We start from the raw sequence: 18190 nt of genomic DNA, 5'->3' as shown, positions 1-18190 counted from the left end.
TAATGATCTCTAATTTGTACCAACCATGGGGTCTTAAAGTTTGAGAGAACTAGTAAGAAAACACTTATTGTTTTACACAATTTAGCTGTGCAGGTTGAAGAAAAATGCATTCTTTCTTTTCTGATTGCCTTTATTCCTTTTCAGCTCCATCTCTGTGAGTTGAGTTGATTATGCTGAGCAGCAGGATGTTGCGTAATCCCTCTCTAAATGGAGGGAGCTGCTTAGACTCTTGTACAATGAGGGGGAGGGCTGGTACCAGTGGGTGTGGTTTTTGTGGTCTTACACATTTAACCCAGCTCCAGCCTGCACATCTGCATTCCTCCACACTGCTCCAGCTCAGGCCCTCTGCATCTGCACAGGCATGGTTGCTCAAGTCACCAACTCCCTGGTCAAGTGCCTGCTGATCATCCTTGGACTCATCTCAGTCATTGTGAACATTGTGCTGATATGCTTGAACTCTAACAGGCTTCCAAAATGCCACCTTCAAGTGCCCGACTCCATCACAGCCAACCACACGGACCACGGCTCCATTTTTGCAGATCTCACACCCAAGGAGTACCAAGCAATCCGGGATTACATGTGGAGCCAGAAAGACTTGAGGATCTCTCATTCCCTCACTGCAAAGCCTTCAGAAAACTTCCTCTTTTTAATTGACCTCCAGCTGCCGAAGAAACGGGATGCTCTGCAATATTTGGACCACCATGCTCAGAAACCCCAGCGCAAAGCCACCGTGGTTGTGTTCTTTGGAGAATTTTCCCACCTCAAGGAATATGAAGTAGGACCCTTGCCTGGTCCCCTTCATCACCGAGATGTCACGAAGGAAAGATATAAAATGGATGCTCTCCCATTCGCTGCCAGGACAGTGACCATTGGGGAATATGTGGAAATTTTCACATTCCTGCATCTCAAGGTGTTTCAGAAGCTTGAGACGGAGCTAAGAGAAAGCTTTGGCTACATCCCCAATAAGAGTGAGCTGAACCCCTTTGAAGGAATGCCAAGAGGACTCAAGCCAGGGGATCGAAAGACGTGGATTTCATTCTTCCGTGATGAAAGTGGCATGTACATTCATCCAGTGGGTTTTGAGGTTTTAATCAACCATGAAAATAAGAATTCATCCAATTGGACATTGGACAAGCTGCTCTACAATGGCGTATACTTTGACACAATTGAGCGCTTCAAACAGAGCTATGAGAAAGGCACTGTCAAAAAAATTGTATTCAAGAAGATTCCCAACTATGCCTCACTGAAACCAAGAAGAAAGCCAACTGGCGTGAGTCCACAGCAGTCTTATTTGCAAGGGAAACGATTCAGCGTGAAAAACAACCAAGTTATCTACATGGATTGGAGCTTTGCCTTCGGCCTGAGCTCCCTCACAGGCATGCGAGTCTTCGATGTCCGCTTCAGGGGGGAGCGAATTGCCTACGAGATCAGTGTTCAGGAGGCCATGTCCGTGTACGGGTCCAACACACCTGGCATGATTCTCACAAAGTTCTTGGACTCCAGTATCGGGATCGGTCGTTTCGCACACGAGCTGGTGAGGGGTGTGGACTGCCCCCAAGTGGCCACCTACGTCGACGTTTACCGCTACATAGACACTAATGCCACACAGCGCTTCCGTAACGCCATCTGCGTCTTTGAGTATGACGTTGGCCGGCCACTGAGGCGCCACTTCTCTGACTTCTTCCACAACAGTTATGGTGGTATGGCCAACAGCGCCCTCTACTTTCGCACAATCACAGCCATCGGCAACTACGACTACATCTGGGATTTCATCTTCTACCAGAGCGGCTCTGTGGAGGCCAGGGTGCATGCCACCGGCTACATATCCTCGTCCTTTAAAATTGATGGAAGCCTCAGGTATGGCCACCAGGTCGCGCACAATGTGCTTGGAAACATCCACACGCATTTTGTCAACTTTAAGGTGGATCTGGACATTTTAGGTGAGTGTTTGAGTTGTTTGAAGTTGTTATCACTGTATAGCTCTGCTCAGGCATTATAACAGGTGTTTTAGTCTGGACTGTTTGGTTGTTAGTCTTAGGGCATATTGCTAAATGGTTTCCTTTCATATACAGTATACAAAATATAAAAGATATAAATATAAAAATTTCTATCTACTAAGCTACAAAAGGCATCTGCTTCAGTCTACATCAGGTTAGCTCCACCCATTCTTACTGCAGATGTACTGTAGATTTAAACAAGAGTTTATTTGTCATTCAGAACTTCTGTATGGTGATGTGTAACATATTATCAGGAAATCTCTCCAAGATACACTTTTCAAACAAAAAGAAAGTAACTCAAGAAAGTCAAGACAGATACGTGTAATAGTCAAGTCTGATATCTTAACAACACAACGCTTTTAGGCGTCTCAGCAGAGGAAAGGATTTAAGATAGCAATGAGCAGAGCGACTCGCCTGGCGCAGGGTGTAAGATAGGGCTACAAGGCTTTTAGTAGTCGAGTTTGAGTCAAATCCAAGTAATTTAGTAGTCGAGTCTGAGTCAAGACCAAGACTTTTAGTAGTGGAGTCTGAGTCAAAACCAAGACTTTTAGTAGTCAAATCTGAGTCAAACCCAAGTAATTTAGTAGTCGAGTCTGAGTCAAGACCAAGACTTTTAGTTGTTGAGTTAGAGTTAAGACCCATACTTTTAGTACTTAAGCCCATGTCAAGACCAGCACTGGTATTTACCAAGACCAAGACTTTTAGTAGTCAAGTCTGAGTCAAAACCAAGACTTTTAGTAGTTTAGTCTAAGTCAAGACCAAGACTTTTAGTTGTTGAGTTAGAGTTAAGACCCATACTTTTAGTACTGAGTCTGAGTCAAAAAAAACTTTTGGTAGTCGAATCTGAGTCAAAACCAAGACTTTTAGTAGTCGAGTCTGAGTCAAGACCAGTACTTTTAGTAGTTGAATTAAAGTCGAGACCCATACTTTTAGTACTTAAGCCCATGTCAAGACCAGAACTGGTATTAACCATAACCAAGACTTTTATTAGTTGAGTCTGAGTCAATACCAAGACTTTTAGTAGTCAAGTCTGAGTCAAAACCAAGACTTTTAGTAGTCGAGTCTGAGTCAAAACCAAGACTTTTAGTAGTCGAATCTGAGTCAAAACCAAGACTTTTAGTAGTCGAGTCTGAGTCAAGACCAGTACTTTTAGTAGTTGAATTAAAGTCGAGACCCATACTTTTAGTACTTAAGCCCATGTCAAGACCAGAACTGGTATTAACCATAACCAAGACTTTTATTAGTTGAGTCTGAGTCAATACCAAGACTTTTAGTAGTCAAGTCTGAGTCAAAACCAAGACTTTTAGTAGTCGAGTCTGAGTCAAAACCAAGACTTTTAGTAGTCGAGTCTGAGTCAAAACCAAGACTTTTAGTAGTAGTAGTAAAACAGTGTCTCAGGTGTCAGATAGTGTATCCATAACTATTTAGCCTAAACAATTCTGTGAGGGAGCTTTTGGAGGTGAATGAATTTGTTTACATTTTAATAATTTTGATATGCAAATAAATAGAATTCCACTTAATTGTTTGTGATGGGTAGATTTTAGATTGAAAACTTTTTAAGTAGTTAAAAAGTCGATTTGCTTTTAAATCACATTAAGCATCATATTAGTGCTTTTTTAAGCATGTTTCTCTTCAAACTGCTAATGTTTGGCCTAAGAATTGTAAAAAAAAAAAAAAGAAATTTATCTTAAAAACCAGCTTGTTGTGTTTATAGAAAATAAGATACTGATATCAAGTTTTATCAGCATATTTATTGGCCATTGAACTATTTATATTTATTGAACTATTGGCTTTTTATCATTTCCTGATAATATATTCCCATGATTAATGTGGATGGTTGCCAGATGTTGCACTCTAATCAGTCTAATCCATTCAGGTTATTACCATTACCATTCTGGTAATTATCTGTATAAGTTCTGTTCATTTTAGATTTTCTGCCCAGGTTTGGTTTGCAGTTTTCATCAGCATGCCAGGGCTCACTGTACTACTTGTACACTCTGAAAAATGAACCTTGCCTATCTTAATAAGCAACTATTCCAATCTAATCCAGAAGGACAGTGATCAAAACCAAGTTTTGAAAGGCAACCAGAGAAGGAAAATCAAAAAACAAAAATGAAGTAAAAAATAAAAGTCAAAATGGAAAACATATCTAAAACAATGTAAATGACAGAGCAGCAGTAATTAAATCAAATAATTTTATTTTCACAGCACAGTGACAATAAAACACAACTGTGTTAAAAAAAACACACAGGTGTAAATACAAATGTTAAACATACATTATTGTTAAATTATACACCAAAATGAGTGGGAGGAATTCTTGGTTGTTGCATTGTGAATGTAAATTAAGTAAAAAAAAATGTGTATATTTTTACAGAGCCCCTATATCAAGTAAAAATGGCTATGCCTTTTTAGGGCATGGGAACAAGATAATTAAGGCATGGGAACGAGATCCTAAGGCATGGGAACTAGAGAATTAAGGTGTGGCCACAACTTCTTAAGGCTTGGGAACAAGTTAATTAAATCTAGCTGGTGAATAATGAAGTTTGCTTTTCTGTAAATGAATGCTCAAACTGAATATTACATCAAAGCTCCTTTAATCCAAGGATAAAGAAAATGGAGAGTGAACTATTTTCTTTTTATTTTAACCTCTGAATAAACTATGGTAATATTTAAGCAACAGAACACGAGAGGGAGCATGTTATCACAAATAACATCACGGCTTTGATTTGGTCATAGGCACGCAACGTTTAAATGTTAGCTTGAATCAAAATTAGGAGTTAAGGGGGTTAGTAGACTTTAGGACCTTGAAATAACGCTGAAACTTTATGTGAACGCTGCATGTTTGTGAGCATTTCTATTTGTTTTGCTGGGTGATGTTGGTTAGCTAGCCGGCTGGACTGTGGTTAGGTTAGCGTAGCTTGCTTTAGCTTAGCAGTAGCTTAGCTTAGCCGTTCCGGCTGTCAGACTGAGGCCGAGGTAACTGATGGATTTTTTTTTTTCACAAAAGACAAGCCAGTCCAGTGGGCTGTGGGCGCTAGCCTGTGCTAAGCTAATGCTGGTGGAGAGGATAATTAAAAACGTTCTTGTGTGTAAGCCGTTACTCGGCAATACATCCGCAGAGTGATACAGATTTAGTGTGAGAAGGTTATAACACTTCTCAACCAATCAGATTGTGAGGTCAGAACTAACTGAATTTGAAGTGTCTTGCAGTGAGAATACACTTAATTTTTTTATACTAAAAGCTGATTGGCTCAGATGCAGACAGTATGCAGATGTGTTTACCTTTCTTAGGCAGTCATATTGTGCACAGCCCCTGAGAGCTGCTTGCTTTCTAAGCTGTGATACAAAAGGAACTTGTGGTCACGCCTTAATGGCTACAATTGAATTAACTTATTCCCACGCCTTAATAAGTCATGGGTCGTGGCCACTCCTTTATTATCTCGCTCTCACACCTTATTAATCTCGTTCCCACGCCTTAGGATCTTATTCCTATGCATTAATAAGGTGTGGCCACACTTTACTTGTTTAATTTTGTACATGATGTCACCTTAGGGGCTTTGTAATTGGGAAAGGCATAGGGTTGTGATAATTTTGTGGTGAGATACAGTATATTAGTAGAGTTTTAGGTGTGTTTTTGACTGTGGAATGTTACACTTGCTACTGGCTATTCAGCAGCCTGATGGTCCGGGGAAGAAGCTGTCTCTAAACCAGCTGCTTCTGGTCTTTATGCTACTGTACCTCGTCTTGGACTTCCTCAGGCTGCGGTGCAGAGGCAAGTGAATAAATGTCGTAGGTTTGGAAGCTGAACTTGAGTGGTGATCTGGGTGGAGCGCAACACTCTGCACAGCTTTCCACACTACAGCCATACAGTCTAGTTACCAATTGTTTATATACCCTGTCAGGATACTCTCAATACAATACGTCTGGAATGCATTGGGGAGTTGAGGGTGATGGGGGAGTTGATTGTTGAACCTCCTGGCCTCACAAGCGCTCCTGTCATTAGATGTAAATCAAATCCTCTCAGCAATGCTCCAAAATTTAGCAGAAAGTTTTCTCTACATAGTAGAGACAGTTACTACAAAAGAAGAAGAATACATTCTTTTTAATAACTTAGATTTAAAGAAACAATTAATGACTGTTTGTATAACATATTGGTTCTTTGCTACAGATCTCATACTTATATTAATGAATGGGGTACAAAGGTTTTTGCACCTTTCTTATGTCACGATTAACACAAATAGAGTAGTAACATCCAAGAAACCTCATAGAATACCACAGCAACCACTTAAAACACCATTGCCATGTATTAGCAAGGCCCTAGCTACCACTAAACAACACCAAATATATTAAAAAATAATTAAAAAACATGTAAATATTCCAGTGCTCTAATTAAAAAACAACAGAGCTCAGACACTAGCAACCTCTGGGCCAATCAAATATAACCTTTATAAGGTTTAAAAGCTGTCATGGCAAGTTTGAGACATCAAACATGTCTTGGCTGTTCGAATATGGCATTAGTTTGACCTTTGGGCTTTTGGGTGAGTTCTACTAACTTACGTTTCTCACTTTGTATTAATCTATAGGTGTAAACAATAATTTTCTGACGAAGGACATGGCGTACGAGGAGGTGGATTTGCCTTGGACGAGTGAGCGGAAGGCGAAGGTGCCATATTTGGTGGAAAATCAGCTGAAGACGGAGTTACAGGCAGCGCTGACACATGCAAGATCTCCTCGCTACCTTCACGTGGCCAGCAATCAGACCAACCGCTGGGGTCATCACCGGTCCTACAGGCTGCAGGTGACCAGCTTCGCTGGAGATCATCTCCCCGAGAGTGAGCCGGAGGAGAAGAGCATGTCCTGGGCACGGTGAGAAAATAGAGTATTCACACACTTGTAGAGCACACACACTAAAAATAAAAACAAAAAATAAGTTTTGTGCCTAAGTAAACAAAACTGTAATAAAAAAAACTGTTTATTTGGGTGAGTGAAGTGCTTCCGTTTATTTACAGTAAGCTTAGATTTCCAATATTTAGTGTATTTAGCAGGAGCACCAGCCTTGGTTAGCAGCAGGGCTAGCCGCAATTAGCAGTGCTTAGTGCTAGTAAACGCTGCCTGATAGCGCTAAAACGAGTAACCCTGAGTGTTCCGGTCAGCCAAGGCACTACCAGCTAGCAGGTTCGTCCCACGTAGCTTGTTTTAACATGGTAAACACGCAGACCACAGTCCGATATATTCTCACCTCTAAACAGAGTTAGCGGCTAATGCTAATACTGCTCCAGCCTCGGTGCTAAAGACACTTCACTGAAACTACTTTGTAATGCTGTACTTCAGTGGAGTGGCTTTAATGCTCTTACAACCTGACTGGTAGAATTCATACATTAGGCGCACTTTCAATTTTTGGTAAAAAAAAAAAATGAAAGGATTTTAAGTGCACCTTAAGTGTAGTTCTCCAGCAGATTAAGCTGCTAACCATGCTAAGCGCTAGTTATTTGGCAGTCCAGAGGTGAGTATTATCAGCCTGTAGCCTGCTGCTAACCCTGGCTAGCAGTGCTGGAACAACATTAGCATTACCCGCTAGCCGTGGTAAGCGCAAGCTCTTTGCCATTCAGAGGTGAGTATATCGGACTGTAGTCTGTTTACCATGTTAAAAAAAGCTATGTGGGACGAACCGCTAGGTAATAAGGGTTTGTTAGTGTAGCGCTGTTGGGTGGCAGTAAGGGCTACAGGCTGATAATACTCACCTCTGTACTGCCAAAGAGCTAGAGCTTCGCAAGGTTAGCAGCTTAATCTGCTGGAGAACTACACTGAAACTCCTGAACAACGCTGTACTTCAGCAGAGTGGCTTTACTCATCCTTACAATCTGACTGGTAAAATTCATACATAAGGTGCTCGAGATGCTAACGCTAATGCGCTAGCTTTAGTGGAAATTTGTACATTTAACCTTAAGCTGTTTACTTAGCCAAATAAACAGTTTTCAGGAGAGAAATCTATGTAGTTAAACATCTTGCATTCGTTTGACTTGTCTGACTTTTCTAAAAATGTTTTTTTTAAAATTACAGTTTTGTTTACTTAAATCATTTTAGCATTACACCTGCTGAACTTAGAAGGAAAACATGGCAACACCCCTGTTTCTACTACAAGTTATTAGTGTTGCATAAAATGCACCTTACAATCCAGTGCACCTTGTGTATAAAAATAGACTAGAAAATAGACGTTTATTGATAGTGTGATTTATAGTGCGAAAGATACGGTATATAAATCCTAAAAGAAGGCAGCATCCTGTGGAGAATATTAACACCCTGATGGTGAGTTAGACAGGGAGGACACTATTCAAATAGTGTGACTAACATCAGGTGAAAACCCCTGCAGAATTGCCTAGTAACCCCCATTTAGCTAAAGAGTCCAACTGAGCATGTGCAAAGTAGTTGACTTGGCCCCAACAAGGGTTAAACTACAATTTGTAAATTTTGCACACAGATTACAGATTTGAACACAGATTAAGTAGTTATTTTAGTTGAGGCAACAAGTTTGCTATGAATTAAGGTGCAGTTCATTTTTTTATTTTTTTTATTTTGAGTTTTGTATTTTACAAAGCAATGATGACAGAAGTTTACAGAAGGTAACAATGGATATCTACAACCATGGAATAAAATGTGGCATAACTATTTAATTGAGGTTGTGTAAACAGGGATGTTAGTGTAAATTTACTTACAATAATTGGTTGTTGTGTAAATATAGAAATGGGTGGCTTGCAATGATTGAAATGTGTGTAGTGCAGTTTTTCTCACCATCCTGCGCGTTTTTGTGCATTTCCTGCTTTAACACCCCCACTGCAGCTCCAAAAGTATATAGGAAAAGAAGGGAAAGTATCAAAGGTGCTGCAACACTGGTGCCGTTATGAAGTGCCCAATTAGACAGTGTCACAATGGGTTTCCTTTCTAGTAAACAAAATGGGATGCAGAAAAGCAATAATGATGAAGTGCATGGTAATGTGCCCCTCTATGGAATAAGTACCCCTTTATTAGATTAAATGTGATGTGATGCCCTATAGGTGCCCTTACAATGGGATATACTGTATTTCGTAAGAATAAGTAAATTTGGCCTTAATGAGGGAAATGTTTTTAATATTATTATAAAAATTGACAAACTGTGTTGTTAAGCAATTTTAGATTTTCAGTACAGTTTGTACAACATTAACAAACAATTAATTTAATATAAATATACATTCATTTGCCAAGTTTGTTGTATAAGTAATTTGTCTTGATTAGAGAAACATGTTTGACATGCAATACATTAAACCAAACAAAAACATATTGTAGCATTGCAGTAATTGACATCAGTGTAGCTGAACTAAAGGCATGCAGTGGTATGAAAAAGTTTGGGCACCCCTGATCATTTTTGTAATTTTCCTTTATAAATGATTGGTTGTTCAGATCAGCAATTTCAGTTAAATACATCATATAGCAGATGAACACAGTGATATTTGAGAAGAGAAATGAAGTTTATAAGTTTTACAGAAAGTGTGCAACAATTCTTTAAACAAAATTACGCAGGTGCATAAATTTGGGCCCCCAACAGAAAAATTACATCAATATTTAGTAGATCCTCCATTTGCAGAAATAACACCCTGTGGACTGAGATGATCATTCCAGAACTTGTTCCTCTGCATGAATGCCTTGATTTCACTTTTTAAATATCACCGTGTTCTTCTGCTATATGATATATTTAACTGCAATTGATGATCTTAACAACCAATGATTTATAAAGGAAAATCATGAAAATTACAAAATTTTTCAAACCATTTTAGCTCTAAAAGGATCTGCTCTGAAGTAGAATAGTGTACAGTTTATTTCATTTGTGACCACTGTAGTTGATGAGCATTACAGCTTTTGGGAAAATCCTGTTCATATCCAGTGACTGGCTCTGCCATCCTGATTAGGCACAGGAGTTTGGTTTGGTCTGGTTCGTTGTTCAGTTTTATTATAATAAAAGCAGTTTGTGACACAGATAGATGATTAATCACAGCACAAATAGTGATGCAATGTTCTGAATGCATATCTGACAGCATAAGATACTGCACTGCCTCAGTTATAACTCTTCTCTGGACCTCTTTCTTTCTCTTTTAGGTACAAAGTTGCCATAACGAAGTACAAAGACGAGGAGCCGACCAGTAGCAGCTTGTATGGACAGAACTACATGTGGGATTCGGTGGTTGACTTCAGCAAATACATCGGAGATGATGAGTCCATTCAGAACGAGGTGTGTTTTCACAGTAATTTAGAATTGGTTCCTTACTCTGAAGTTAAACCCTTTAAACTTATTTTTCAAATAGTGTCGATTCTGTACTTTTACAGTTGAGTATTACACAACTAAAACAAACTAGTCAGTGACTGCTCTGATAGCATAGATAACACAGAAAACATAGAAAAACATAGATAAATGATAATTTACATTTTTTACTCAATCTTTTTAAAGCAGTAAGCAAGAGATTTAATTCCCTTTTACAGCATTTAATTTGCATTATTTTTCATTATTTCATTATATGCAGTGTTCATGAGCAATGAACTCATTGTAAACACACTCACTGCTGTAGTACATTTGTAAGTAAAAGAAAATATTTTTTGTTTGGATTCAGTTAAGCCACAAATGTGTATTAAACCTGGGAATAAACAGGAATAACGTCAGCAAAAACAGACCTTGTTTAATTACTGATAGCATAAAATTAAAAACATTTGGCGTCCGTTAAAATGGAATGTTCCTTGGATCTAAATAAACAGATTAATTCATTAAGATGTACTTTTGGAATATTTATGTAAAGAATCGACTTACAAACAATAGAAAACCTTTAATTTAATGCCCTATTCTTAGTTCAGGTACTGTTTGTTCCTAAATCAGGACTGGTTCTAATGATTGCTGTTAAGAGGTGGATATACACTACTAGTCAAAAGTTTCAGAACACCCCTAATTTCTGTAGTCCAGTAGCAGTCCTGTTTGGCCCAGACTAGCTGCTTTTTAATTTTTTTTTTATCTCAGCCATGACTTTATTACTGCACTTCACCTGTTGTTGCTGTTGCCATGTGGGTCAGCCAGACCTGACTCTTCCTGTACCAGTTTTCTCCATATTCCATGAGTCTTTTGAAGGTGTAGGAAACAGTAATTTCCGCTCTCCGGCTTCATCTGTAATTTCTCTAAAAAAGACGTATACGATTAATAGTTATAGAGTTCTCTGTGTCTTTTTCTAGTTATTACTATGAAAGTGTGAATGTGCTGTGTGTGTAGGTGTGTAAATGCCACAGTGCAGAGTACAGTAATGTCTTTTGCAGCACTGCTGTACTACTTTTAATACAAAGGCTTTGTAAATTGACATTTTTTAAATCAATTTCCAAAGCTTAGTTTATTTCCATTTCTACTTACTAGCTGTAAGCTGTGTAACCAATCAATAGTTTCTTTTAAACAATATGATGATTTTTTCAATTAGTACAGCATATTTTTTACAATATACTAAAATATGTTTTACAATAATAAAATTACTTATCTTTTAAATTTTTAGTTTTTAGTTCATTTATTTTCCTTAAAGCCTGTGGTAGTTTACTGCTAAATTTTGTGTACACTGTATTTTTTACCATTTCTGTTTATCGCGTCCTGGCATTGGAAATGAATGCTCCCATGTCGCTTTCCAGTGAGAAGGCAGGGTTAGGCGCTTGTATTCTCTCTCTCTCGTGCTCTCTCTCTCTCACTCTTTTCTGCATGTGCCCTTTTTATCATGAAGTTTATTATAAAGGTGAGGCTGTACAGAATGCCCAGCCTTTTTATTTTTTCCAACAACCATACCGAAAACATACCAAAAACTTACCGAACTGTGGGGTTTATACCGAGGTGGGAACCGTACCATGAATTTTCTATACTGTTACACCCCTAGTCAGTACCTACCAAAAACTCTGATCAGGCAGAAGCTGATATTGCTCACCTGTAATGTTTAATTTCACCTATTTTTCATCACTATCTTTCAGGACCTGGTTGCGTGGGTGACCGCAGGTTTCCTCCACATCCCACATGCCGAAGATATTCCCAACACGGTTACCGTAGGCAATGGGGGTGGGGTCCTGCTGAGACCTCACAACTACTTCGATGAAGATCCATCCATTCACTCGCCGGACGGTGTGTACTTCCTCCCTGGTTCAGAGCAGGACTGTGAGTACAACCGGGTGGCGTGTTTAGAGAAGGAACTCTGCAGTCCCACACTGGAGCCGTACACCTACAACGGCTTTGAAGGAGTCTTGAAATTTGATTAGTAGCTCCCACTGTGAACTGGTAGCAGTTAGATATCGAGTGACTGGACTTTAATATAGGCTTCTTCAGGTGTGATTAGTTGTCTTCCAGATGTATTGGATCATCAAGACGTGTTTGGTGTCAGCAGGTTGCTTTTTTATTTTAGCACTTGAGCTAGAATGCTAATGTAGCTAACAATAGCTACAATTAATGAAGTTTATGGACACCAATTAGCATCATCTAAATTATCACACACATGAATCATATCGAGGGGTTCAGAATTGTAAGTGTTGGGACACCTGTTCATTTATTGTTTCTTCCAGTATCAATGGTAGTATAAAAGATTTGCACCTGCTTTTTTTGGAGTAACTGTCTCTACTGTCCAGGGTAGCAAGTTCAGCAAAGTCGGTATGGCCAGTTAGCATGCTGGCTAATTTTTCGAGCTACCAAACCACCAAAGAGAAAATTGCTTCACAATTCTAATCTTGGAATACATTTTTTTAAATATTAACATTTATTGAAATCAACCATTTTGGAGATACAATGTTTTTGTCTGACAGCATTGATAGACTCCTTAAATGAATGTATAAAAGACAGTTTTGGGCCACAGCAAAGTTCACATTACTGTAATCTGGGGATCAGCCTTTTAGCTCCAGTGCAAAACTAGAAAAACAGCTTCAGACACGTCTCAGGCATGTCTTGGCTGATGAACTACATCTGGGCTAAGAAGAGTAAACAGTTTAAGAGTCTAGTTTCCTCCAATTCTAACTACTAGAGAGTTCAACAATTAAAAAATGTCACCTGAACTTTAATTTTATTTTTTTTCCAACTTTTCTTATCTTACACTGTTTTTTCTATTTTTTTAAAAGCTATATGATTGTATATGTGAACATTAGATTGTTTTTTTTATCTGCATCGTTTTTGTGTGATAGCGATGTAAATATAAATGCAAATATTTTCTCTCTATTTTTTTTTATTAATGCACTGCAAAAACACAGGCTCTGTATTTACTCTGTATGTGACACCTCATGTATTAAACTGTTATAATGGATTTTGTTATTTTTATTATTATCTACATTGTAGAGTAATATTGAAGTCATCTAAACTGTGAAGGAAGGCATATGCAATTATGAACTAAACAAAACAAAACAAAAAAAGCTAAAATGCTTTTTATACTTTAGATTCTTTAAAGTAGTACATTTTGCTTTGATGCCAACTTTGCCCAACCCTTGGCATTATTCTCTCAGTACAGAGATCCTGGGATGGTTCTTTAACTGTCTTAAAGGAGTTCTAGAGGTGTTGAGCTCTTATTAATTGCTTTACTTCACTCTGCTCTGCTTCGACTCATCCCAAAACACCTTGGGTTAGGTTTTCTTGTCAGGTGTTTTTTTTTTTATCATCTTCTTTCTATCATCTTTTAAAATGTGTATGTGTTTCTTCATAGTTTGTAAGTCTTAAATATGAATCTACAATGTAGCAAATAATACAAATAAAGTTAATAAGAAATATTAATAAGAAATTGTGGAAGGTATTTGTGTAATATTGTGTTATTACTGGGAAACGATCCAAACTGTTTGACTAGAACCAAAAACTGACAGCTTACTATGATTTATGCTTAAACAGTAAGGGCTTCTGGTGTTTTCTTTTCATTTCTGCATTGTTGTTGCATTGGCTCAGTTTATGATTTTATCAGTACAATCAAATTGAAATGTCATGCTGTGAATTTTATTAAAGAGCACATGTCTTTCACTTTTTTCACTTTTAAAAAACATTGTTTTTATAATAAGGTCAATTTTCGTTAGTTTCATACATGGAAAAACAACACATTTTGTATTCATTGACTGTTGTGATGTTAACACAGCATATGTGCCCCTACTCACGAAAAGCAGTTTAGCCCCGCCCACTCACGCTGAAGTTATAAGGAGAGTTTCAGTCCAGACGGTGTTCTGAATGTGCTGTAATATGCTTTAACCATCAGCACCTTAGTATGTATGTTTCACTGCTAATGCACAAAATATATCTGGACTGTATTTACAGTTTGTTTTAAGACTTTTCCTAAACCATATTAGAGCTGTAAATCATAACAGATAAATGAAACTTTTTCTCTGGACTTGTGTTACATGTTAAATGACATAAGGCAGAACTTTTTTTCACAACATTTATTTGAAATTATTTCATAAAGAATTGACCAATAAAAATGCTCCAAAATGACTTGGAATACTATATTTTTAGAATGTTTTTTAGAATTTTTTACCTGTAAAGTTGCTGTTTTTAATATTCACCACTGACAATAGATAATGTTTATATGGTGTTTTGTAGGTTTTATGTTGTTATTAATTCAAGAAGTCAGTGTTTTTACCCTAAAAGTATCTCTGATAAATGCCTTTTATAACGATTGGGATCATTTAGGAGATAAAGAGTCAATAAAACTACTGATGCTATGAAACGAATTCTGTGAAATCTCTTGCACTGATTGTCTATAATCATTTTCAGTAAACAAATGAACATAAACATGTATTAACAAGGTTTGTCAGCAACAGCCAAATAGCGAATGGATTTACATACAGTTGCAAGAAAAAATATGTGAACCTTTTGGGATTACTTGGATTTCTGTATAAAATAGTTAATAAATGTTTTCTGATCTTCATCTAAGTCACAACAATAGAAACACACAAAAAAACTATGTTTGCATGGTTTTATTGAACACAACATGTTAACATTCACAGTGCAGAGTGGAAAAAAGTATGTGAACCCCTAGGCTAATGACTTTTCTATAAACTAATTGGAGCCAGGATGTGACAAAATTGGATGTGTTGGTTAAAGCAGCCCTGCCCTAAAAAACACACACCAGTTTTGAGTTTGCTGTTCTTAAGAAGCATTGTTTGATGTGAATCATGCCTCGCGCAAAAGAGCTCTCAGAAGACCTACGTTCAAGAATTGTTGACTTGCATGAAGCTGGAAAGGATTAAAAAAGTATCTCTAAAAGCCTTGATGATCCTGTGTCCACGGTAAGACAGACGGTCTACAAATTGAGACAGTTCAGCACTGTTGCTACTCTCCCTAGGCGTAGTTGTCCTGTAAAGATGACTGCAAGAGCACAGCGCAGAATGATCAATGAGGTGAAGAAGAATCCTAGAGTGTCGGCTAAAGACTTACAGAAATCTCCGATACATGTTTGGTTGAGGTTATTGCTGCCAAAGTAGGATTAGTAGGATCAATCAACCGTCCTATAAATACCTCCCCTAACGAACTACCTCTCGTGACGAAAACTTCGCATCAGTCGAATCTGCCGCACCCGCCTGCTAGCATTAGCTTGTTCTCCGTCATGGACCTTTAACTCACCGCCTCCGACGAGGACCTCTTCCCTCCTGGCCAGCCTGTCTCCACTCCTGCTCCACCTCGCCGGGCTCGTCGTCTGAATTCCGTAATCTCCATTCCGGCTACTCCTGGTTCTACTCCGGCTACTGCTTATTCTTCCTCCCGGGTCGGTCGTCCTCACCAGTGCACCCCCGGATCTCGGCACTCCCGCCGCTCTTCTCCCCCTTCCCCTACTCCACCTCGCCGGGCTCGTCGTCTGAATTCCGTAATCTCCATTACGGCTACTCCTGGGTCTACTCCGGCTACTGCTTATTCTTCCTCCCGGGTCGGTCGTCCTCACCAGTGCACCCCCGGATCTCGGCACTCCCGCCGCTCTTCTCCCCCTTCCCCTACTCCTCCTGCGCGGGCTCGCCGCTCCGGACGCCTGTCTTCCTCGGCCGGCCTCGCCGGCCCTGGGCCCCTCTCTCCTAGTAAGTCCCAGCCTCCTCGCGTGTCCGATTGGACTGTTGTTAAGCTGCAGCGGGTTTTTGAAGGGCCGCGGCGTCCCTTTCCCCCGTTCTGCTCCAAAAGCGGAACTTTTCACTGAACCTCTGAACAGCGCACATGAGCCGCACCGGCGTCGCGGCCTGATGACGTCACCCGCTCAACTCGCCGCCGCTGCAGCTCTCGCGCCCCTGGCGCGGCACCAACTTCGCCTCAGCGCCTCGTCTCTCGTCTCTCTTCCCCTCTGTCGTCCAACTCCCCCTCCCTCTGTCGTCCAACTCCCCCTCCCTCTGTCGTCCAACTCCCCCTCCCTCTGTCGTCCAACTCCCCCTCCCTCTGTCGTCTAACTCCCCCTCCCTCTGTCGTCCAACTCCCCCTCGCCGCTGCTGCAGCTCTCGCACCCCTGGCGCGGCACCAACTTCGCCTCAGCGCCTCGTTTCTCTCGTCTCTCTCGTTTCCCTCTTCCCCTCAGTCGTTCGAACCCCCTCTCTGTCATCCACCTTCTCCATTTCTGCGTTCCTCCTGCTGTTCTCCAACAGTGTTGCCAACTTGCCAACGTAGTTTGTTTGTTATTGAGAGTTTAAATGAACACACATGCTCTTCAGTTTCTCCTAAGCGAGCAGCAGGTGCTGCCGCGAGCCCCGCCCACGACACTCACAGCGCAGTCTCGGTCAGACCACACACTCACACCGCTCTTCAAACACGCTGCAACGAACTGCGCATACCTAAAGCCGCTGCTGACTGTCAAAAAAAAAAAAAAAAAAAAATTAATCATGTAATTTACGTTAAAATGGAGTTATTTTCGGAAGTCTCTGCCTATTTATAAAAGCAACAGACGTAGTCCATTTGTTAGAGTTCATTTGTAACATTTCTAACATTCAAGGGGTTTTAATCACAAATTGCAGCCAATGGCTACTTTCCTTACTGAGCAGTTGGCAACACTATTCTCCAACCCGTCCCTTCCAGCCAGCCTTTCTCCTTCCTTTACTCCGTCAATTCTCTCCCCGCCTCCTCTCTCGCCGTTTCTCACCGGGCTGCAGCACCCGCTCAGCTCCTTGCTGGAGCTTCATGACCTTCATTCTCCATCTACAGCGCCGCCCCCTCTCAGCTCGCGCTGCGGTTCATCTCCACCACTGGAACCCTGCTACATTCCAAGACGCCCGGATCTGGAACTTCATTGACGTGTGTTTGCGGGACGAAGCTCCCCATCCCGCGATGGGCCTGGCTGTCTAAGGCTGACGTGGTTTCGGCTTTCAAAATCCTCCCTCTCCATCCTGACTCCTGGCGCCTTTTCAGAGTCCGTTTTTCAGTTCACCTGGCTTTCGGGTGCAAAGTAACCCCAAGCTTCGACTCCTTTGCTAAGGCGCTCTGCTGGATTTGCTTTTCTTCTACGCCAACGCAGCTTCCAGCTCTTTCGATATTAAGCTATTCACAGATGCCGCTCCTTCCTCTGGTCGCTTCTGCTTGGCCGGAGAACTTCATCTGCGCAGCCGCGCGATTCTTCTGCGCTCTCTGGACTTATATGCGTTCCTCGTCGCTGCCCTCCTTTGGGGACATGAATGGTCAGGAAAATCAATTTTACTCCATTCAGACAATCTCGCCGCGGTCCACATCATCAACAAAAGTCGATCAAAATCGCTAGACATAATGCCTTTTATCCGTCGCCTCACTTGGCACTCCATTAAGCATCAGTTTATAATTAAAGCTGTCCACATCCCAGGTTTATCCAACTCTATTGCTGACTCTCTCTCTCGCTTTCAATTCCAGAAATTCAGATCCTTGGCTCCGCATGCAGACTGCAACCCAACGCCGGTACCTCCATTTTCACTAACTACACTTCACCTAACCCCCGTCTGAACGAACTAATCCTCCAAGCACAACAAACCATCCTTTCAGCCGTTTCCCCACAGACACTCTCTACTTACTGGTCAAGCTGGAAAGCATACAAAAATTTCCACTCCACACATAATATATCTTTCCCTTCTCATCATCCATCCGTAATAGCAGCTTATATTACTTTCATTCACACTCAACATTCAGCCCGTTCCTCATCACTCAGAGTCCATCTGGCAGCTATCAATTTTTTCACTAAACTAATTACTGGCATACCACACCCTTCCTC

At 40.4% G+C, this 18190-nt stretch overlaps 1 protein-coding gene across 1 annotated transcript; it reads left to right on the top strand.

Annotated features, from left to right (window-relative positions):
- The first annotated feature begins 285 nt into the window (after positions 1–285).
- aoc2 (amine oxidase copper containing 2) lies at positions 286–14717 on the top strand. Its single transcript, XM_007236142.4, has 4 exons — positions 286–1940; positions 6581–6863; positions 10125–10257; positions 12009–14717. Exons 1-4 carry the CDS (start codon positions 362–364, stop codon positions 12288–12290), a joined length of 2277 nt encoding a protein of 758 aa, XP_007236204.3. The 5' UTR covers positions 286–361; the 3' UTR covers positions 12291–14717.
- Positions 14718–18190: the final 3473 nt, after the last annotated feature.

This window comes from Astyanax mexicanus, chromosome 19, assembly GCF_023375975.1.
Source record: "Astyanax mexicanus isolate ESR-SI-001 chromosome 19, AstMex3_surface, whole genome shotgun sequence".
Taxonomy (NCBI): Eukaryota; Metazoa; Chordata; class Actinopteri; order Characiformes; family Acestrorhamphidae; genus Astyanax; species Astyanax mexicanus.
Note: the sequence above shows the minus strand (reverse complement) of the source record. Positions and strands in the feature narration are given on the sequence as shown.